The sequence below is a fragment of the Zingiber officinale genome, chromosome 6B (genome assembly GCF_018446385.1).
Source record: "Zingiber officinale cultivar Zhangliang chromosome 6B, Zo_v1.1, whole genome shotgun sequence".
NCBI classification, from domain to species: Eukaryota; Viridiplantae; Streptophyta; class Magnoliopsida; order Zingiberales; family Zingiberaceae; genus Zingiber; species Zingiber officinale.
In genome coordinates, this window is record NC_055996.1 from 123543996 (window position 1) to 123565224 (window position 21229).

At 36.5% G+C, this 21229-nt stretch overlaps 1 protein-coding gene across 5 annotated transcripts; it reads left to right on the top strand.

Annotated features, from left to right (window-relative positions):
- Nucleotides 1–1697: 1697 nt before the first annotated feature.
- On the top strand, nt 1698–20471 carry LOC121989336 (calcineurin B-like protein 1). 5 transcript variants are annotated; one of them, XM_042543317.1, is made up of 9 exons: nt 1743–1901; nt 2093–2198; nt 4397–4479; nt 5951–6010; nt 18440–18548; nt 18617–18669; nt 18785–18865; nt 18932–19044; nt 20068–20471. In XM_042543317.1, exons 2-9 carry the CDS (start codon nt 2120–2122, stop codon nt 20129–20131), a joined length of 642 nt encoding a protein of 213 aa, XP_042399251.1. In that variant the 5' UTR covers nt 1743–1901; nt 2093–2119; the 3' UTR covers nt 20132–20471. The 5 variants fall into 5 exon arrangements, with proteins under 5 accessions (XP_042399249.1, XP_042399253.1, XP_042399251.1 ...); XM_042543316.1 differs by having other exon boundaries at nt 1759–1901; nt 4388–4479; XM_042543315.1 differs by lacking the exon at nt 4397–4479 and having other exon boundaries at nt 1698–1901.
- The last annotated feature ends 758 nt before the right edge of the window (nt 20472–21229 follow it).

Below are 21229 nucleotides of genomic sequence, written 5' to 3' on the forward strand. Positions count from 1 at the left end.
CGCGAAATAGATCAGGTAGGTCAGAACGTACAAGTCATGGATAACAGTAAACGGAAGCAGGTCGGGGAACCGACCGGGCGTACAAGTCGGGATATGCACAGGTCGGGATGCGCAAGCCATGGATAACAATAGGCAGAAGCAGGCCAGGAAACCGACCGGGCGTACAGGTCGGGACGTGCACAGGTCGGGATGTGCAAGCCATGGATAACAGTAGGCAAAAGCAGGTTTGGACACAGACCTGACGTACAGGTCAGGGCGTGCAAGCCATGAATAATAGTAGGTAGAAGCAGGTCGAGCAGGTCGGAACGTGCAAGCCATGAATAACAGTAGACGAAGGCAGGTCGGGAAACGGATCAGTTGGGCAGGTCAGAACGTACAAGCCAAGGATAACAGTAGACGAAGGCAGGTCGGGAAACAGACCGATCGGGCAGGTCGGAACGTACAAACCATGGATAACAGTAGACGAAGGCAGGTCGGGAAACAGACCGGTCGAGCAGGTCAGAACGTACAAACCATGGATAACAGTAGACGAAAGCAGATCGGGAAACAAACTGGTCAAGCAGGTCGGAACGTACAAACCATGGATAACAATAGACGAAGGCAGGCCGAGAAACAGACCGGTCGAGCATGTCGGAATGAGCAAGCCATGGATAGCAATGGATCGAGGCAAGTCAGGATGCAAACCTAGCGTCCAGGCACTACAGGACAAGCAAGCCAAGGATATCGTAACCATTTGTCAAAGAATGTCAGAAAACAATCAATGTGTCAGGGAATATGCTAACAGTCGGGGCTCGCTGCGCCTTTGGTTTTGTCGCCAGCCTATCAGGAGAAGCCACGTGTCATTCACCGCCAGACAAAGCCTGACAACCAACATTCCCTGACACCTGACAGGTCCCAGAAACATCCGTTGCAGTATAAAAAGGGATATTTTGTCCCTTATGCAGGTACGCTCACTCGTTATTTTCTCACCAGTCTTTACTTTTTTACTTTTCATCATTTCTCTGTGTTTTCTAAGGAAAAAGTACCTGACTTGAGCATCGGAGGGCCTGACCCGGGGACTTTTTCCCTGATTTCTGGTCTCTAACGACTTGGGGGCTCGTCTGAGTGTGCGCAGAGCAGCAGCGTCATCGTCCTGGTCATCTTCCTTCGTCAGCCGCCCGTGCGAACCTTTCCAGGGGGTACCAGGTAAATTCGACGCTTCAGTGACTTTCCGTCAACTTCCAATATACCAAGGTCCACCTCCATCCGACTCAACTTTCGGACGGAATCAATGAGCTATTTTTTTATAGAGTTTAGAGAATTATGGGCATTAACATGTAAATTTTTTTTTTAATAATTTCAACCATTTTTAATAAAATCACTCTAGAACTGTCAGCTTCCAACATTCAAAAAAAAAAAAACAAGAAGTTAATATAGGTATTGAACCGAAACTAATAGGACCCCATCCGCGCCAGTTCAGCCCCGTGCAATCGGGTCAACGGATAACTAACGCACGTTGCCCTCTGGGCTAGGTCCGGTTTGGACAGCCCAGATCGGGTCTACCCCAACCGCCCCTTGACTCAATGCCCCGCATCGCATCCACCTCGTCCATTCCAGAGCCACTCGATCTGGACCGTGTGATTGTTTCAATAAAAAGAAAATTCTTACTATTTTTTAATCTTCACAAAAAATTGTTCGGTTGAAATTGAGAAGAACGTAAGATGAGCGGTCTTGATGAACCACGGCGTCTCCCGTAAGCATTTGCCCGCCGATGTAGCTCCCTCGTTTCTCGTTTGCGGTTGCTCTCTTATTTCGATCTCCTCCCCAATCTTTTTCTCTCAGTTTTTTCTTCAGTTTTCTCGTCCTTCGGCCGTTCGGCGCCTTTCCCGTGGCTCGATTTGGATTGGCACCCACTTCCGTGGGTATTATTCTTCCAATTCATTCCCATGTTTCTGTTGTTGTCCGCTAGAGTTCGTTTTGTGTTTTTATTATGTTCTTTTTTTAGGATTTGAAATTCATTCCTTTATGTTGTTGATTAATTTGATAAATTTAGGCATTCTTCTGTGCATTTCATTGTTGATGAATTTCTGGGTCGATTTTAACATCTGATTAGGTGCGGGCTACTACGTAACTTCTGTAAATGGGCTGTTTGCCATCAACGAGACGGAGGAATTACCCAGGATATGAAAACCCGGTGGAGCTCGCCGCTCAGACATCTTGTGAGTCAAAAGTTTGGTTCTTGTCCTAATTTCGGAATTGAACAGTTTGGTTTCCAATTAAAGAGGTTTAGTAAGTTCCTATTTTTTTTTGAATATTCATACTAAAAATTTCTAATGTTCTCGAGGATTGTGTAATTCTTGATTTTGTAGGTTATCTTGTATCATTGATTTATCCATTCTCTGAAAATAGTCCTTGATAGCATGTTTCATGTAGTTTTGACTTCAATCTTAGTTTCCAAGGTGAATTTTGACTATATTAGATTTTTGGTTAAGTCATTCTCTATCTTAGTTTCTACTTTAAATCTTCTATCATTCGTTTATCCTTCAGCAGAATAATTCTCAAAGCATGTTTCCTGTAGTTTTGACTTTACTTTTAATTTCTAAGGTGAATTTAGGTTGTATTAGATTTAGGGTTAACTCATTCTCTTTTAATTTCCTGTACTTAAACGACCAATAAATGCTCCAATTAGGCGATATGAAACTATGACAAACACACATATCAAACGAGAAAGAGGAAGATCAAAAAAATACTTGGTTAACAACAATAAAACAAGATAAAATTTATTTAAGTATAGATGATGATATAATAGGAAATAGAGCTCAACAGCGTAAAAAGATCCATATAGCCGACCCCACCTAGTGAGATAAGGCTTGGTTGTTGGTTGTTGGTATATATTGTATACACTTTACTAGCTCACCACCTTGAGGTGGTCATGGTTTGACGTTATGTTAATTTTGATTCCTAGTGTAAAAATATGATGCATATGTTTATATTGAGTTAAATCTAATATTTTTTTTCCGTTTAGTTTATGTGGTGTTAAATTTAGCATGAATTCATTTGGTTAGTTTAGCTCTTAGGAGTTTTCCCAAGACTGAAATCGATACGATTAATCATGGTTTCTTATTTCTAAAAATTCAGAGTTGAATTTTGCAATATCTTTGATATGCTCAGATAGAGATAGATACACTGTTTCAAGAAAATTAGAGGAAGTCTTTAAGCAAGCAAATAATTCAACAAAAATAGGGATTAATTTTTTTTCTTGTAATTTCTTATTGTTTCAAGAGAAATTTATACCGTTTCTATATAAGTATATTGAGTTATTATGGTGTTATTGATGATTTGGACATTAGAATATTCATCCATCATGTGCCAACTGGCTTTATATTCTTCTTTGTCATTATGTCATGCATGTCTAGTATATGTAGAAGAAACACATCTTATGAGCACTAATAAATCATATTTACTAGAAGGGAAAAAATATATTCTCATGTTAAACATAATGGAGTAAATGCGAAACTAGAATCTTGATGGGAAAATACTAGAAGGGAAAGGTTTAGCAGAATAAAAATAGAATATATGGAATTTAAGTTTAGCAATATTAGACATAATGAGACAATTGTTAAGATAGGAGATGACGAGTTGCACGGAACCAAGAGCTTTAGATATTTATGATCATTTTGGGAGGGATTGAGAGAGATGTCTTACATAGAATATAAGCAGGATGGTTGAAATGGAGGAGAGTGTCGGGTGCTTTATGTAAGCGTAAAGTATCTCTAAAACTTAAAGAAAAATTTTACAAAACCGTAGTTAGACCTGCTATATTATATGGAGCTGAATGTTGGTCTATAACTCGAGCACATGAGCAGAAGATGAGAGTTGCAGAGATGAGGATGTTAAGGTGGATGTGTAGGCATTCGAGAATAATAAGAAATGAAAGCAATAGAGAGAAACTCGGAGTTGTATCTATTGAGGGAAAACTCCGAGAGACTCATTTAAGATGATACAGACATGTACTAGACGACCAATAAATGCTCCAGTTAGGCGATGTGAAACTATGACAAACACGCATATCAAATGAGGAAGAGGAAGACCAAAAAAGAATTGGTTGGCAACAATAAAATAAGATGAAATTTATTTAAGTATAAATGATGATATAGTAGGAGATAGAGCTCAATGATGTAAAAGGATCCATATAGCCGATCCCACCTAGTGGGATAAAGTTTGGTTGTTGTTGTAGTATGTTAAACATAATAATAGCTGAGAAGAACCTTATGTAGTTCTGTCCATCCTACAAATTAATAGGTGCTAAGAGGGAAATCCTTTCTTTGATTTTCATCATTCATGATTGAAATATAATTTTAGTGCAACAAATTTCTATAAAATAATTCTATTACTTATTTTCATAAAGTTTTGACAGTTACTGTCAATGATGTTGAAGCACTGTTTGAACTATTCAAGATGATTAGTGGTTCTTTGGTTCATGATGGATTGATCAACAAGGTAAACTACTGTGCTTTATCCCATTTTTGGAGGTGTACTGTTTCTTTAATATATCTTATTCTTAATTTATGTAGCTGTTAAATATATTGCTTTGGATTACTACTCAATATGTTGTACCACTCCTACAACTGCCCCACCCCTCAATCAGATATAGGGTTTTTTTCCTTTCCCTCCCTTCCTCTTCTCTCCACCCCTCTCCTCTATCCTCCACGAGGGTAAACACAACTTGAGGAAACTGCAAACCAACTATTGAATTTTCCTTTTTCTTATAACTTACAATACTAAAACAAGTTGTCATGCAATCAAATCTTAATGCTGCTATAAAGGACTTTATTTCACCCAAGCTATTATTTAAATTATTAAATTGAATACTTCCTTATACCGGTAAAATTACCCATTAAACTTGCCCATAGAAAATAATAAGTCGCAATATCGTCCTAGGTCACATTCTAGATAAAAAACACTAGCCATAGCCAATTAGAGACCTCCATAATGTGCATCAGGCTTTGATGTTAGCTATCTTCTTTGTTAAGTGTTAGTCATCCTATGGAGGAGGCGTGCCCAAAGGCCCAGAAATAGGCTCCATGGGTTCTATGGCACCACTTGGTGTTGGGGGATGTGGTATACTTAATGAAACTAAGCCCAACAGCAATTCCAACACCATATCAGATTCCAAAGTTCTCCACCTTGGACCAAATCCAAACATCTCTCCTAAATCATACCCTATATTTACACTTGCATCAACGATTTGTCGACAGGTCCATCATATCTATTGTAATCCAATCACAATGCTTCTAGATTTTTGTTACTTCTTAAACTGACATTCATAGAACTTCATGCCTATGTATGTTAGGATGGGGATTTATCCAAAAATTTCTTGAAGGAAGGTGTGAAGCCTTGACTAATTCCTTTTGGGTAAATTAAATAAGTTGGATGATTTTTGTAATCCTACAAGTGATACAAAGACCTTTTCACATTGGAGATTGATGATTGTGCATCTCATGATCCAATGATTTTATCAAAGTTGATGACTCTAGAATTAAAACATTACATCTTCCTATCAACTTGATTGTGGAACTTTGAGTGAATTACAAGAATACTTAGATTAGTTTTAACATATTTAAGAATGCAACCCAAACTGAAGACATATTGATGTCAACTTTTGTCCCTTGCAGCTTTTGTAGTCCTCGAACATGTAGCTGTTCTCTAACAACCTATTTTCTATTAGTTCTAATATAAAGTTGGTTTTATTTTGTAAACTTTGGCACTATCGGATTTTTGATGTTTCATTCTTTTTCAATATTTTGGATAAAAGTATTTATTGCACTCTTCAATTCAGCAGAATCTTGTGAGACAATTCAAAGAATTTTGATAGATGATGCTTTCACTTTATGTAGTCCTGCTACAATTTTCTTGAGCTAATGAATTTTACTTTAAAGTGCTTAATCTTCGTATCACAATACTTTTGCAGGAAGAGTTTCAGCTAGCATTTTTTAAGAATAACAAAAGGGAAAATCTTTTGGCAAATCGGGTAATTTATATATATTCTTAATCTTCCAAATAGTATCCATTAGTATATGTGCAACAATTATTGGATTAATTGATTTGCCATTTTTTAATTGTCAAGTTAGGCTAGTTTGATGATGACTTGTCTGAGTTCAATATCGTGAAGTGAAGTGCATAATTTTTATTTAACTTGCATTCCCTTTAAATTTCTACTATAAGTCGAATTATGAATCGGAAATTCAACCTAGGCCCTTTGCTAATATCATAATGTCTATTTGAGGACAATGGGTGGATCCATAGTTCATACTTGAGAAGATCAGAAAAAGGAACTTGCTCATAAATAAACTGAATAAGACTTCTAGATCTGATATCACTTAATGCAGCAGAATAAAGGTGCTGCCCATAAGGGAAAATATTATTAAACTGAAAGATAATTATTTATAAGATCCTAACCCCTTTTATAAAGCAACTATATATATATATATATATATTGTAAAATAAAGACCTAGCTAATCTCAAATCTCTAATAGATTTTTTCTAAATTTGATGCAGCACAGTGAGGTCCTTCCGCTGTACTGTGTCAAATGGTATAAGAGCTTTCCTCTAGGTGAGGCTCGTATCTTTGTTCTCTCCGCTATGCTGCATCAAAATTCTAAACAACTTTAAACATTTAAAACAACTTTTGAACTAAAAAACTGTATAAATTTAAAACTGAAAATTTAAAGGAAAGCTTAAATTTATTCTCAATCCAAGAAGAACTCAAACCTACCAAGAATGAGGGAAGCAACAAGATCAAATTTGGTGATGCCTAATATAAATGGGAAGTGGGTGCTTTTGAGTGTTGCTATAAGGGCTAGCATTATCTTTGTATCAACTATGTTCTCACTCTAGGGAGTATTGTGTCAAAGGAAGTAGGGATGTGAACTATAGTAGCACAATCTATAGACAAATTAATAGACAGAGAAGACTGACTTGAACATCCCTCAATATGACATCATGTCCTCTATATTGAAAACTAAACTAATGTTCAATTTAGATAACAAGTAAATAACATAATCATTAATACTATTTTTTTCATAATTTGAAGGGATCGACAAAGTGGGTACAAAGTTTTTGAAATTAGCTTTTGGAAAATGCTCATGGCAAATGCAAAGAACAAAATAGTTTTCTACACTGTATTCCTTATATTTGTAACGTGCATTAACATATATTTTATTATCTATGCAAATTTCCTTTTGGCATGAATCTCCTGAACACACTCAAAAGAACTCTCAATAAACTCAAAAGGATGAAAGTGACAAATAGTGGAATCAAATCATCTACTATTTGGAAGCTTTTAGCCCATAAATGTCTTTGAAAGGACATCTACTTATAGATTGATAATAAAAGTATTTTAGACAAATTCAATAAGTCACTTAGAACCCTTAGTCTTTGTTTTTTTCTCCACCAGACAGCTAAATAAATTTCCTTGAGTTTGGTATGAAATATTTTTTAAAGGATTTTCTAGAACTGACAAACTTAATATCCCTATTAGACACTATCGATTTAAGTAACCTATGCTATCTAATATCCTCATTGGAGGACAACTTGACCTTATGAGATGCACTGTTTATTTTGTTAAATGGAATGAAATTATCCATCTTAGACCTACATACAACTACCAAAATGAAAAAAATAACATATTAGTTTAAGGAAATCCTAATAAAAAGTTCATGTTAAGATCTCTTCATGCTCATGAGGAACAAATATTGTTGTTTAAAGACCTATATTTTGCTCAATAACTTCTGTTATTTAACACATGTGACATTGAGATACAATTATAATCCTTTTTTATTTAAGGGATGACCAAAAGAATCTATTTGAGATGAAAGCCGTAGTCAACCCTCTAAATTATCTTACAATACTACTTTTTATGTAATTCCCAAACAAAAAAGTTTCTGCTTGATAATCCAAAATACACGTGTATACCATTGGTAGGTAGTTATCCTCTTGATAGCTAATTGTCCCTAGTTATGAAGTTAACCTAATCATGACATTATCCATCCTAAATGTCTTGGATATTTACATGAGGTAACGAAATAAATGATACTCATCCTTGAGGTAATCAAAATCCAATTACAATTGTATCCATCATGTGTAAGGTGGCCATAATTTGACTCAATGTGTTAGTGTCTTTGTTATACTTGGTCCTTTAAGACAAAAGTGTATTTTTAGAGGAACTTAATCCACTTGATGACATTAAGTGCATATTATGCTCAGAGTGTAGTATAAATTTATGTGACAACAAATAGTGCCACTAATATCGTAGAACCTACATAACTGTGTAAAACTCTTTGGCATACTTAGAATAACACTATCAGGTCTCATTTAATTTTTCACTAGTAAAAGCAATGAGATGATGCTCTTCTTGTCTTAAGGTATCTTTGATTCTTACTTTAGACACATCACAAGATTTCTTCAATGCTTTAGAAAGGTCAGGATGTGTAGAAACATGAGCCTTACTCACCCTTAATCTTTTTGAAAGGTAGTAGAAGAAGATTTAGTTAGATATAACACCTCTTTATTGAGGCAATCAAAGTTCCTCATAAAGCATCTCTAAAAGGTCACAGATTGGGTGAAAGTTTCAAGCTGCTTGGATTCTATTACTTTTGTCGATCCTTAACTGCCCTTTGATTATAGAGATGCCTTGTGAAGAAATACAATTCTGAGGAAGAGAACCATTCATACAACTCACTATGTCTTAAAGTTGTCTTTCATACATCATCAATCTTAATCCTCATTTGGCGATAACCATTGTGTAAATCAATCTTAAAGAATTATTGTTCTATTGCTATCAAATTGAGCATGTCCTCTAGTTAGGTATTGGGAACTATACGTAATGGTGATTTTGTTGATGACATGATAGCAAGAAGATTTTCTTTAGGAGTTATCCCTTTTAGGAGTTATTAATGCACAAATGATGCAAGGACTAATGCTCTCCTTGATAAAGATTTTTTAAAGTCTTTCAACTTGCCATTTAGTTAGTGTTGTCTTAGGATTTCATTTAGTTGAAAAATTGGTAATTTATGAACTTTGGACAAGGTTTATTACATATTAAATAGTTTGTAAAGCTAGTAGGTCATTGGTTAACCCCTTTGGGGTTATGTCTTGAAAGTCCCATAAAGTTTCTTTAACCTTGGATGTGGTACCTAAATGTGCTACTAGCACCAATCTTAATGTCAGCCCATACACTAACATCAGATCTGATTCCTTACATTTTAAAATTATGATTGGGCGAGAAAGTGAGGGGACTGGCTTAAAGATTGAGTTGATTTCTTTTGTGGGATATACTTCAGTTTAATCAAAATAGTTTTATTAAGGTTCATTTTGATCCTCTTCCCTTTGTGTTAAGGACATAAGTTTTGTTTCTCCCTTTACGAGTTGCAAAGTGGCCATAAAGCCAGTGCAAGATTCCATTTTGTAATTCCAAGACCATTTTGATAGTGACCTCACATCCCTCGGTGATAAGGAGGGAGGACTCAGGATTTTTGAACTTTGGTTGACAGTTTGACGTTAGGTATTTCCTAACAAGGGCCTTGGGAGATTCAACATTCTTATAGTGTCATAATTTTGCATGTTTTGTCAACACTATAAAATAGTGTACATCATATATCATGGATATGGACGTGGATAGGATACAATGCATTACATTTCATGACTTTTCCTTGAGGCAAGTTATAGTAGCTAACCTCGAGGCAAAATATAAGGCAATTACCCTTTCCATATTTAATCATGTGTGAACCCATTTGGCTCAAAGAGTTAAAAAAAAATGTTCTATGATAATCAAGTTACCATGCACATTGTGTAAATTGTAGTATTGTACAAGAATGGCACTTTGTCAAGGAAAAGGTACAATTCAAGGAGATTACTAAGCTCCATTAATCAATTGGTATATCTATTAAGTCCTTAAGTATGGTTGTCCTAGAAGATTGTCAAAGAAAAAAAAAAAATCTAGATTTGAAGAAATTACCTAGAAATGAGTTAGATTCCACTAGAAAATAGATGGAAACAATTGAAATTTGGCGAAATCAAGAGAGAAGAAGAATGAGATAAGTTTGAAATTTGATTGAATTAGGTTGACTTTGGTAATTAAAGGATTTAGAAATTTCTTATCTAATTCCAACTTGAATGCTAGCAAATATGCATGAGAAGGGTGTAGAGTCTTCTTCATTCACTTGACTTGACTTTGAACATAAATTTTTGAACCTTGTTAATTTAAAATTTTCATGAGATTGATCATTTAACCTTGTTGTTACTTGTATATAATCTCTAGCTAGACCAAGGACATTTATCTATGAGAGAGGAGTGAGAGCAATTTCTGTTGATTGAGTGAAGTCCTATAAATCTTTGATTCAGATGTGTTTTGAGTTGTAATTAAGGCCCATAATATGAAATGTTAATTAATAATCTAAATTTATCAAATACTATTGATAATTTTATATTTATTAATAAATGTATAGTAATAAATATGATCTTAATATTTGCTACAATATGTTTTGACATTTTGATTTTTTCCATTTATTATAATATATTTTTTGTTGTTGTATTGTTCTGATATTAATAGGTATGATATATTATACATTAGTGATGATGGTGTTGTTGGAAGTATTATTATTCCACAATTGAGTTGTCGAAGATACTGGCAGGGTAGCCTGAATTAAAATTATAATTAATACAACTCAGACTTATCTGTCGAGATGACTTGAGCGGATAATCTCCCTGTGGGCCTGGGTTGATTAGGCCGAGTGCTGAGGTTGTTTGAGCATAGGAGGGACTTCACTTGTTGCCTGTCGAACGCTTCCCGAGCCCGAGTGGGAAGTTGATGCCAAATTCGAGTGGATGCACTGCCTGACTACCGTGTCGATCGAGTCCGGGAAGGTTACTGAAGTTGAAGCGCTGAGTCACCGAGTGGGTCGTTGAGTGCGCGGGAATGGACACTAAGTGCTCAGGAATAAATCCAGAGCCTTAGTGCTCCCGACTGCTTGAGTCAGAGCGGGATTCCTGAGTCACGTAGCCTGAGGAACAGAGATGTCGAGTCCTACGATGATGCAATTTCTTTAAAATAGATTCATCCCCTTTGGTGGTGCTATGAGGTCATATTGCAAAATCACGATCACAATCTAGCACAGGTTGTCATGGCGAACTAGACATGTACCTAAACGCTATCATGGGTGTAGTGAAGAATTGCACGACACAGAGAAAGAAGAAGAATAAGGGAATCAAAGTGGAAGGATCTCTTCTTTTTGAAATCTCTTATTGCTCAAGAATGCTTCTTTTGTTCATTTACTCAAGAACCACACCTCCTCTTATAGGAGTGTCAACCTTGAGCAACAAGCATAAGACTATCTTGCGCAACAAGTAAGAGCCTATGGATTGAACAATAAGCCAAAGCACGAGACAAAACACTAGTTGAGCTGCGTGTGCTTGAGCATGCAAAAGAGAATGGTGGCAAACATTGGCTGATCCATGTGGTTTGAGCAACAAGCCAAGTATGTGACAAAACACTAGTTGAGTCATGTATGCTCGAGCATGCAAAAGAGAATGGTGGCAAACATTGGCTGATCCACGTGAACTCACTGTGCCTTGATCGATCCGCATCGAGCGGTAATGTTCACATCAGAATCATTTGGGTTGGTACAATATGGGCCTTGGATTCACACCCTCTCTTGCTTTAAATATCAGCCTTAATGCCACTTAACTCCCCATGTGGGATTAATATCTCATTCACATTGGAGTCTATTTTCATCCACCACTTTGTTCCATTCACATTTTTTCCAACAATCCCCCACGTGAATGGAAACAAGGTATGTGATAGCACTCGACAGTTGGGTCATGTATAGGATAGGTAGGTGTTGACCTTTTAACTTTCCCTTATAAAGATATGTTTGCTCATTGGTTGAACATGTCTGTGAACTATTTTGCCATATGTATAAGCATTGACATATTTCACCCCGGACTCTCCCTGATATAGCTCAATTCTCATAAGTGTGTTCATTATTGGCCATGAACATACTTGGTTCCATGAGAAGGTCTAAGAATTGTGCCTTTAATTCTCTTCGAAGTGACCCCACTTCTTTCACACATAGGTGATCTTTTTAGAGTATTTTACATTGGACATGACTCTACTAATCATTAAAAGCTGTAGGCTTAACCTTCATCCGTTCATTGATTCATCGAGTCGTTTCCCCCACAATGATTGTCTTTTGGTGTAGTTAGGTTGTCCCGTTGAATCTATTTCTTGGTTAGCATAGGTTGGATTTCCTTTACACCTACAGTTAGCATTGGCATCAAACTCATTCCTAGTGATGAGTTTGCAACTAATTCTCTATTTAGCCCTTTGGTTAACGGATCCGCTAGGTTATCTTTTGATTGTACATCGTCGATAGTGATAACTACTATTGAAAGTAGTTGTCTAATGGTATTATATCTATGACGTATATGTCGAGATTTACCATTATACATTTGGTTTTGTGTCCTACCGCTGATTGGCTATCGCAACGTATGCAAATTGTTAGCACAAGTTTCAGCCATCGAGGAATATCTTTTAAGAATTGTCATAATCATTCAGTCTTTTTACTATATTTGTTAAGAACTACAAACTCAGATTTCATTGTGGATCTGGTTATTACAGTTTACCTAGAAGATTTATAAGAAATGGTTGTACTTCCCAAAGTGAATATATAACCACTTGTGGACTTAGAGTTATTCATGTCCGATATTCAATTTGCATCGTTGTATTCTTCAATTACAATAGGATATCTCGTGTAGTGCAGTCCATAATCAAGAGTATATCTTAAGTACCTCAGGACTGTTGTTATCCCTTTCCGGTGCTCAACACCAGAATTACTTATGTATCTACTCAGTTTACTCACTGCATAGGCTAAGTCTGATCATGTACAACTTATTAAATACATTAAACTTTCAATAACTCGAGAGTACTCTATTTGAGAGATACTCTCTCCTCGATTCTTCAATAGATGTGGACTCGTATCTATTGGAGTTTGTGCTAATGCAGTATCACTCTTGATAAATTTCTTAAAAATCTTGTCCACATAATAAGACTGACTTAGAATAAGTCCCTCTGATATTCTAAAAATCTTAATTCCTAGAATCACATAAGTAACGTTCATGTCTTTCATGCTAAATCTTGAGCTCATCATAACTTTTGGATGTGATTATCTTATCATTACTCCCAATGATAAGTATGACATCTACATAATGACATAATCGATATTAGTGTTTTTTATATAAACACATTTATCACATTCATTGATCTTAAATCTACTTTTTTTCATAACAATCATCTATATAATGACATAAGATGTCAAATTTCTCATGACATCAGTGTTTTAAGCCGTATAACGACTTCACCAATTTATAAACCTTGTTTTTCTGCCCTAGCACAGAAAACCCTTTCAAGTTGCTCTATGTAAATTTCTCTTCTAAATCCCCATTTAGAAAATCGGTCTTTACATTTATTTGATGTATTTCTAAATTCGATAGAGCGGCGATAGCCAACAACATTCTAATGGAAGTTATTCTCGATAGCAGAGAATACATATCAAAGTAATCAAGACTTTCACATTATCGGTAACCTTTATTTACTAATTTAGCCCTGTACTTATCTATCGTACCATCCGATTTCATTTTCTTCTTGCAATTCCACTTGTAACCTAGTGGTATACTTCTTGGAGGAAGATCCTCAAATTCTCAAGTATGATTTTAGAAGAGTTTAATACTTCTGAGTAATTTTGAGGTTCACTTTCCAATATAAAATTGATAAAATTCATCATAGAGGATTTTTCCACCCGAATTTTTTTACTAGCTCAACCTTCTTGTTCTTCTTGTGTTTTATATGCCCATTTTGAGAAATTTGCTTCCTTTCGGATCTTATAAAGAAACACATATTCGAAAAATGAGAAATTTCTCGATTCAATAATCGTGTTCTTATATATCTCATATATTTGAGATTCAAACATAAGGAATCTGTATACATTGTTGTTATGTGCATATCTAAGAAATATGCAATCAACAGTCTTTGATCCTATCTTAATCCTTTTCGGATCAGACACAAAAATCTTTGCAAGACATACCCACACTTGCAAATATTTGTATGACAGTTGTCTTCTATTCCACAACTTATAAGGGCTCTTTTCTATTTTTTTTGGCACTTTATTTAAAAGATAATTAGTTGTTAACACAACTTCCCCATATAAACTTTGGCAGTCTAAAGCTTAATAGTAGAAAATTCATTATTTCTTCTAGAGTATGATTCTTTTGCTCAACAACACCATTTTGATGAGGAGAATAGGGAGTTGTAATTTCGTGTTTGATCCCATGTTCAATACACAATTAAGCGAACGGTGATACATATTCACAGTCTCGGTCACTTCAAGCCACCTTAATCGTTTTATTAAGTTGGTTTTCAACTTCATTCTTATAGAAAACAATCTTCTCTATAGCTTCATCCTTATTTTTGAGAAGATACACATAACAATATTTTGTTTTATCATCTACAAAGTGATGAAGTACTTATTTCCACCACGTGTCGGTGTACCTTTTAGGTTGCATACGTTAGTGTGGATTAGGCCGTGTTTCATTGCTTCTTTTAACGTGTCGAATGGATGACCTTGTCATTTTTTCTTCAACACAAATCTCACACTTGTGTTTCGGATCAAGGTGGAATGTAGGTATGCTTGCATGTTAATTAATCTACTCAATACATCATAGTTAACACGTCCTAGTCTACCATAACACAAACACGAAGACTCAAGCATATAAATTGAATAACTTTCATTCTTATTAACTGTGGGCCTAATGACCATTACATTGACGCTTATATTGTCCATCAGTTACATAGCTCTTTCCTATAAATATTTCATTCTTGGACATTACAACTCTGTCCGACTTGAAAATAATGCAGAAGTAGGGATATAAACGAGCCAAGTCGCTCGCGAGCTATTTGGATCTTGGTTCAAAAAAAAGTTCGTTCAAGTTCATTCGATTAAGTTAATGAGCTGAGCTTGAGCTTAATTTCGAGCTCGAAAACATTATCAAGCCGAGCTCAAGCTTAACAGTATTTGGTTCATAAGCACGTGAACGTGAATGCGTTTGTTAAGAGGCTTACGAACATCTTCGTTAAGAGACTCGTTAATCTTATATATATATATTATTAATTATTATAGTTAATTATCTTAAACGAGCTTGAACTAGGCTCGTTTAATTTTTAAACGAGCTTTTTTTTTAGCAGAGCTCGAGCTATTTAATTTTATTACGAGCCAACCTCGAACTTAAAAACTAAAGTTCGAATCGAACTCGAGCTGAGCATGAGCTTAGGGATAACAAACTGAGTTCGAGCTCGAGCCTCTTACTATTCGGCTCGGCTCGGTTCAGTTCGATTACACCCCTATGCGGAAGTCATGCTTGTTCAAAAGTGATTCAAATAGGGGTATAAACGAGTCAAGCCGCTCGTGAGCTATTCATGTCTCGGCTCGAAAACAAGTTTGTTCAAGTTCTTTTGATTAAGTTAACGAGCCGAGCTCGAGTCTAATTTTGAGCTTGAAAATATTATCGAGCTGAGCTCGAGCTTAACAGTATTTGGTTCATGAGCTCGTAAGCATGTTCGTTTAGAGGCTCATGAATGTGTCCATTAAGAAGCTTGCGAACATGTATATTAAGAGGCTCGTTTATCTTATTATATATATATAATTATATATCACATAAATAATAACTATAATAATATATTATTAATTATTATAGCTAATTATCTTAAACGAGCTCACACTAAGCTCGTTTACTTTTTAAATAAGCTTTTTTCGAGTTGAACTTGAACTATTTAATTTTATTATAAACCGAGCTCGAGCTTAAGAACTAAAACTCGAATCAAACTTTAGCCGAACTCGAGCTTAGGGATAACAAACCGAGCTTGAGCTCTATTCGGCTCGTTTACAGCCCTAGATTTAGACAATAGATTCTTTTGAATCTCCAGAACATACTCCTTGCCCGAAGTCATCTTCAACACCACTTTTCCTTGGCACATATGTCCGAGGTTGCAGAGTTCCACATAAACAGCATGCCCCCATTTTTGACTTCTTCAAAATTGTGGAGCAGCTCCTTGTTACAACACACATGTCTGGTGGCATCGATATCGATCTACCATTATCGGAGCTTTGAACTCATGAGGTCCAGTTCGAAGCCCACAGCATAAAGGTCATTCATTTTTGGTCTCTCGTTCAGGTTGACCTCCTGCTTCTTCTTCAGCTTCCTGTATTTCAAAAATTTATGATCGACTCAGTTACACTTGAAGTACTTATAGGGAATTTCTCTTTGCTTACGCCTTGGAAGACTTGAGATTCTTCCATTTCTAGTTTTGATCATGCTCGATCACATACAGTAGTAGTACCCTAAGAGAATAACATCCTCTTTGAACTCTTGTTGTCTTCTTCAATTCGAAGCCTAACAATGAGTTCTTCCAGCTTCATCTCCTTCCTCTTATACTTAGCTCTTGAAGTCCTTCCTATTGGGAGGCAGCTTCTCAATAATAGCCGCCACCTGGAAGGTTTCACTCAGCACCATGCCTTCCAAGTGAATTTCGTGCAAGATCACTTGAAGCTCCGCATCATCGTCTTGGAGTCCACCATCTTATAGTCTAGGAATCAGTTAATGATGAACTTCTTGGCCTTTGCATCCTCCATCTTGTACTTCTTGTCCGGAGACTCCCACAAGTCCTTAACCGTTATCACCATGCTATACACGGCGTACAATGAGTTGGGAAGGCAGTTGATGATGTAGTTTTGGCATAAGAACTCGTAAGGGTTCAATGCTTCCACTACATTGATGGTGTTGACATGAGTAGCATCCTCAACATGTTTGGGAGGTTCCTCCATCAAGAATCGTGCCAGGTTCAGCATGGTCAGGTAGAAAAACATCTTCTGCTGCCACCACTTGAAGTTCAACCTAGTTAACTTTTCTGACTTTTCTCCATGGTTGATTAGAATATTTCTAATCGGGACGGAAGGGGCCTGCACATGTTGAGCCTGTTGTATCTCAACATCTTTTGCAATCATCTTAATAGAACGAGTTTGTTTTAAGATTGTTGGAAGTATTATTATTTCACAATCGAGTTGTCGAAGATACAAGAGGGTAGTCTGAATTGAAATTACAATTAACACAACTCAGACTTATCTTCGAGATGACTTGATCGGATAATCTCAAGCTGTCGGCTTGGGATTATTAGGCTGAGTGCCAAGCTTGTCCGAACACAAGAGGGACTTTGTCAGTTTCCTGTCGAACGCTTCCTGAGCCCAAGTGGGAAACTGATGCTGAAACCGAGTGGACGTGTTGCTCGGCTACCGTGTCAGTCGAGTCCAAGAAGGTCACTGAAGTTGAAGAACCGAGTCGCCAAGTGAGTCGTCATGTGCTCGGGAATGGACGCCAAGTGATCGGGAACAAATCTAGAGCCTAAGTGTTCTCGATTGCTTGAGTCGGAGCGGGATTTGTGAGTTGCGTCGCCCAAGAAACAAAGACGCTGAGTCCTGTAGTGATGAAGTTTCCTTAAAATAAATTTGTCCCCTTTGGCAGCATTACGAGGTTGCTAGACGTCCTTTTTTTTTGGATAAAACGACAAAACCACAATAACAACCTAGCACAGGTTGTCGTGGCGAATTGAATATGTACCTAAACACTATCACAGGTGTTTGTCGAGTGAAGAATTGCATGACAGAGAGAAAGAAGAAACTAGGGAATCAAGGTGGAAGGATTTCTCTCTTTGAAATTTCTCATTGCTCAAGAATGCTTCTGTTTTTTCATTTGCTCAAGAACCACACCTCTTATAGGAGTGCCAACCTTGAGTAACAAGCATAGGACTTTCTTGCGCAACAAGCAAGAGCCTATGCTTGAGCAATAAGTAAGAGCTTGTGGCTTGAGCAACAAGCCAAAGCATGTGGCTTGAGCAACAAGCCAAAGCATGTGGCTTGAGCAACAAGCAAAGCATGTGGCAAAATATTAGGTGAGCCACGTGTGCTCAAGCATGCAAAAGAGAATGGTGACAAATACTGGCTGATCCACGTGAACACATTGTGCCCCGATCGGTCCGCTATGAGCAATAGCGTTCACACCATAATCATTTGGGTTGGTACAATCCGGGTCCTAGATTCGCATCCCCTCTTGCTCTAAATATCAACCTTAATGCCACTCAACTCCCAATGTGGGACTAATGTCTCATTCACATTGGAGTCTATTTCTATCCACCACTTTGTCCCATTCACATTTTTTCCCACGGTTGCTACTTATTTGTTATTAGTTTTGCATTTAGCTTACTTTGATGTGTTACTGACCCAATAGTCTTTAATGTCATTAGTTTTTCTTAGTATTCTTGCTATTAGAACTAGAATAAATAATTATCCATTTTATGCAGTTATTTGACCTATTTGATGCCAAACAAAAGGGAGTTATTGATTTTGGGGATTTCGTTCGAGCCTTAAATGTCTTCCATCCAAATGCCGCCCATGAAGACAAAGTAGACTGTAAGTTTGTAGTGTTTTAGCAAATTTTACTTAATGACAGTCTTCTAAATCTTCATGTGTTACTACAGTTTCCTTCAAGTTATATGATCTGGATGGCACAGGCTTTATTGAGAGGAAAGAGGTTGCTTGATACCTTGCAAATGGTCTTTAAACTTATGATTTTGCTAACAGCTTATAATTTGACCATGATATGGCCTTACATATCGGTGCCTTACAAATGATCTCTTCTGTTATAGGTGAAGAAACTGTTGATTGCATTGCTATCTGAATCAGAAATGAAGTTGTCAGATGAGACTCTGGAAATAATCCTAGATAAGGTTTACATTCCAGTCATTATATGTTTACTTCTCTCACTCTTGTTTTTAACTTTTTTTTTTCAACAGACATTTCAAGATGCAGACGGTAATCAGGATGGTAAAATAGATAAAAAGGATTGGGAAAACTTGGTATCTGGGAATCCCTCCTTGATGAAGGTCATGACAATTCCATATCTCAGGCAAGTATCTTAGACTAGAGAAGGCCAAAAAAACTCTGTAAATAGTGTATCCTACTGACTGTTTCTCCTAGTTCTCTGGATCCCATGCTCCATGATTACTATTTTTTCGTTCATTCTCAAGTATAATAAATAGACAGCTATTCTATGTGAGATTGTGAATGTAAAATTATTCACGTTCCATCAATTCCATGCATAAATGCTGCATAACAAAATGGACTGGTCAAATTTCCATTGCAGAATTTGACCTTAGGGTAGCATCCTGCTAAGTCATATAAGACAATGAGCTTCCTTTGCAATAGCTACTTTGATGTTCGAACATAATAGCCAGTGAATTCTTTACAATTTTATATGAAATATAAACAAGATATATTGCCATTATTGAATCTCTTATCACGGTAGGTTATTTAGCTATGTTAGAGTCGAATTTTGTGTCAATTGACTTGTAATTAAGGTGAAAAATTGTTGAGTCATTCAAGTTTTTTTAAAAAGTTAAGACTCTGATACTATTATCTGATGTCGACTGGATGATCAGAGCCCTAGATAGGTATCATGCCAGAATATTGAATATTAGTCAAATCTAGTCCATGATAATTTTTTACAGAAATAGGAGAAGTTATTAGCATCATGAGACCTGTTGAGATAGGCCGTCTTGTAAGATAATTATGCTATTGATATATAAAATAGGCCTTGCGATACAAAATAATGATCTTCTGATTTAATTACATCGCTGCTTTTGGGCACTAATACAAACATGTTCATTTAACAAATTACATCAGGAGGACTAACTAGTTTCATCTATAACTTGACATGGCAAACATGCTCTTGATGTTGGAAAACTGGGTTGATCTGATGAGAATCTACCGATATTTATACTGAACTAGTTAATACCAACTCTTCTATTTGTGATTTATGGATTTCAATAAAGCAAGATTGATATTACTAGATTATGTAGGCTTGCAAGTTTGAAGGAAGCGCCTTATCTAGAGTGATGTTTTTTGAATGACTCTTCCATGTTATCTGCAGGGACATAACCACAACATTTCCAAATTTTGCTTTCAATTCTGAAGTTGATGATCCCGCCGCATGAGGTAGCTGTATATTGTAGAAGAGGATTATGACAAAGCAACAACTATTATCTTACCTCAACGCGCAAATTATCATTGTCAGCGCGTAATGTTGCAGATATGTGACTATACCAGCGTAGCTTTAAAACACTAATGTGTAATTTGAGGCGCTGTTTGCCGGTAGAACTCCATTTTCTTATCTTCCCAGTCGCTATGTGAATCTGTTTCTGTGCTTGGCCGAATGTCAGGGCATACTGCTCAATGACTTTGCCTTTTTGTTGGCTTCTATCATATTAAGTGTAATCACATTTGAATAAAAATATTTCTAATGTGAGTATATATATATATATATATATTTAAGCTCCCAAAGTGTAGAATTATGTTTTAGTCAAAGAACTAATTATTTGAGTAGCTAGTCGGACCAAATGGGCCAAGTTAGTCAATTGCTTTAGCCATGTTGGATGAGTCAGATGGATTGATCGGGCTCAATGAGTTACTCAATTTGATTGGGCCAAGTGAGTTGAACAAAGGTGACAAATGGGGAACACCCCAAGCTAATATCACATGTCCTTATGACTCTCCACGTGTGTGTAGTTTCACTTTTGTTCGCAAGTCCTAATACTCCCATTCCACAAATGCTTTATGTTTGATAAGCTCCGAGCGACAACTTATAGATTCACTTGGTAAGCAATATTCTTGCAGTTGAAAATCACCTTGGTGGAAACATCTGACTCACCATAGGTCGTCTCTACACCATCTAGATGGTCACTTCGAGATTCCCTAATAATGAACATTACTTTAGAGATATCTCCCTCCAATCTATCAATAGCAATCTCTCACATGGTGGATTGTATCTTAGAGATAATAGCATTCCTCCGTGTTGATCCTCAGACGGATTAGTGGAGGCGTTAAAGGTACTGGGGCGAGTGCAGTCGTCTTTTGTCAACTTTTATTAACTTGAATAGATCCCCGAGGTAGGATTAAGTTGGTTAGTATGAGACAGAGTTACTATCATAGGACAAGAGTTCGAATCTCGATAAAATTAAAGAAAAAAATTCTTCTCCGTACTAATCAACTATAATTTTCTGATCTACTTTCTCATATATAATTGTGGGATTGAC

Coding starts and splice junctions, on each gene's coding strand:
- LOC121989336 (XM_042543315.1), top strand. CDS start 1,714: ATGAACCACGGCGTCTCCCGTAAGCATTTGCCCGCCGATGTAGCTCCC. Junction 6,011..18,439: donor AAAATCTTTTGGCAAATCGG/GTAATTTATATA, acceptor CATTTTATGCAG/TTATTTGACCTATTTGATGC. Junction 18,549..18,616: donor CCATGAAGACAAAGTAGACT/GTAAGTTTGTAG, acceptor GTGTTACTACAG/TTTCCTTCAAGTTATATGAT.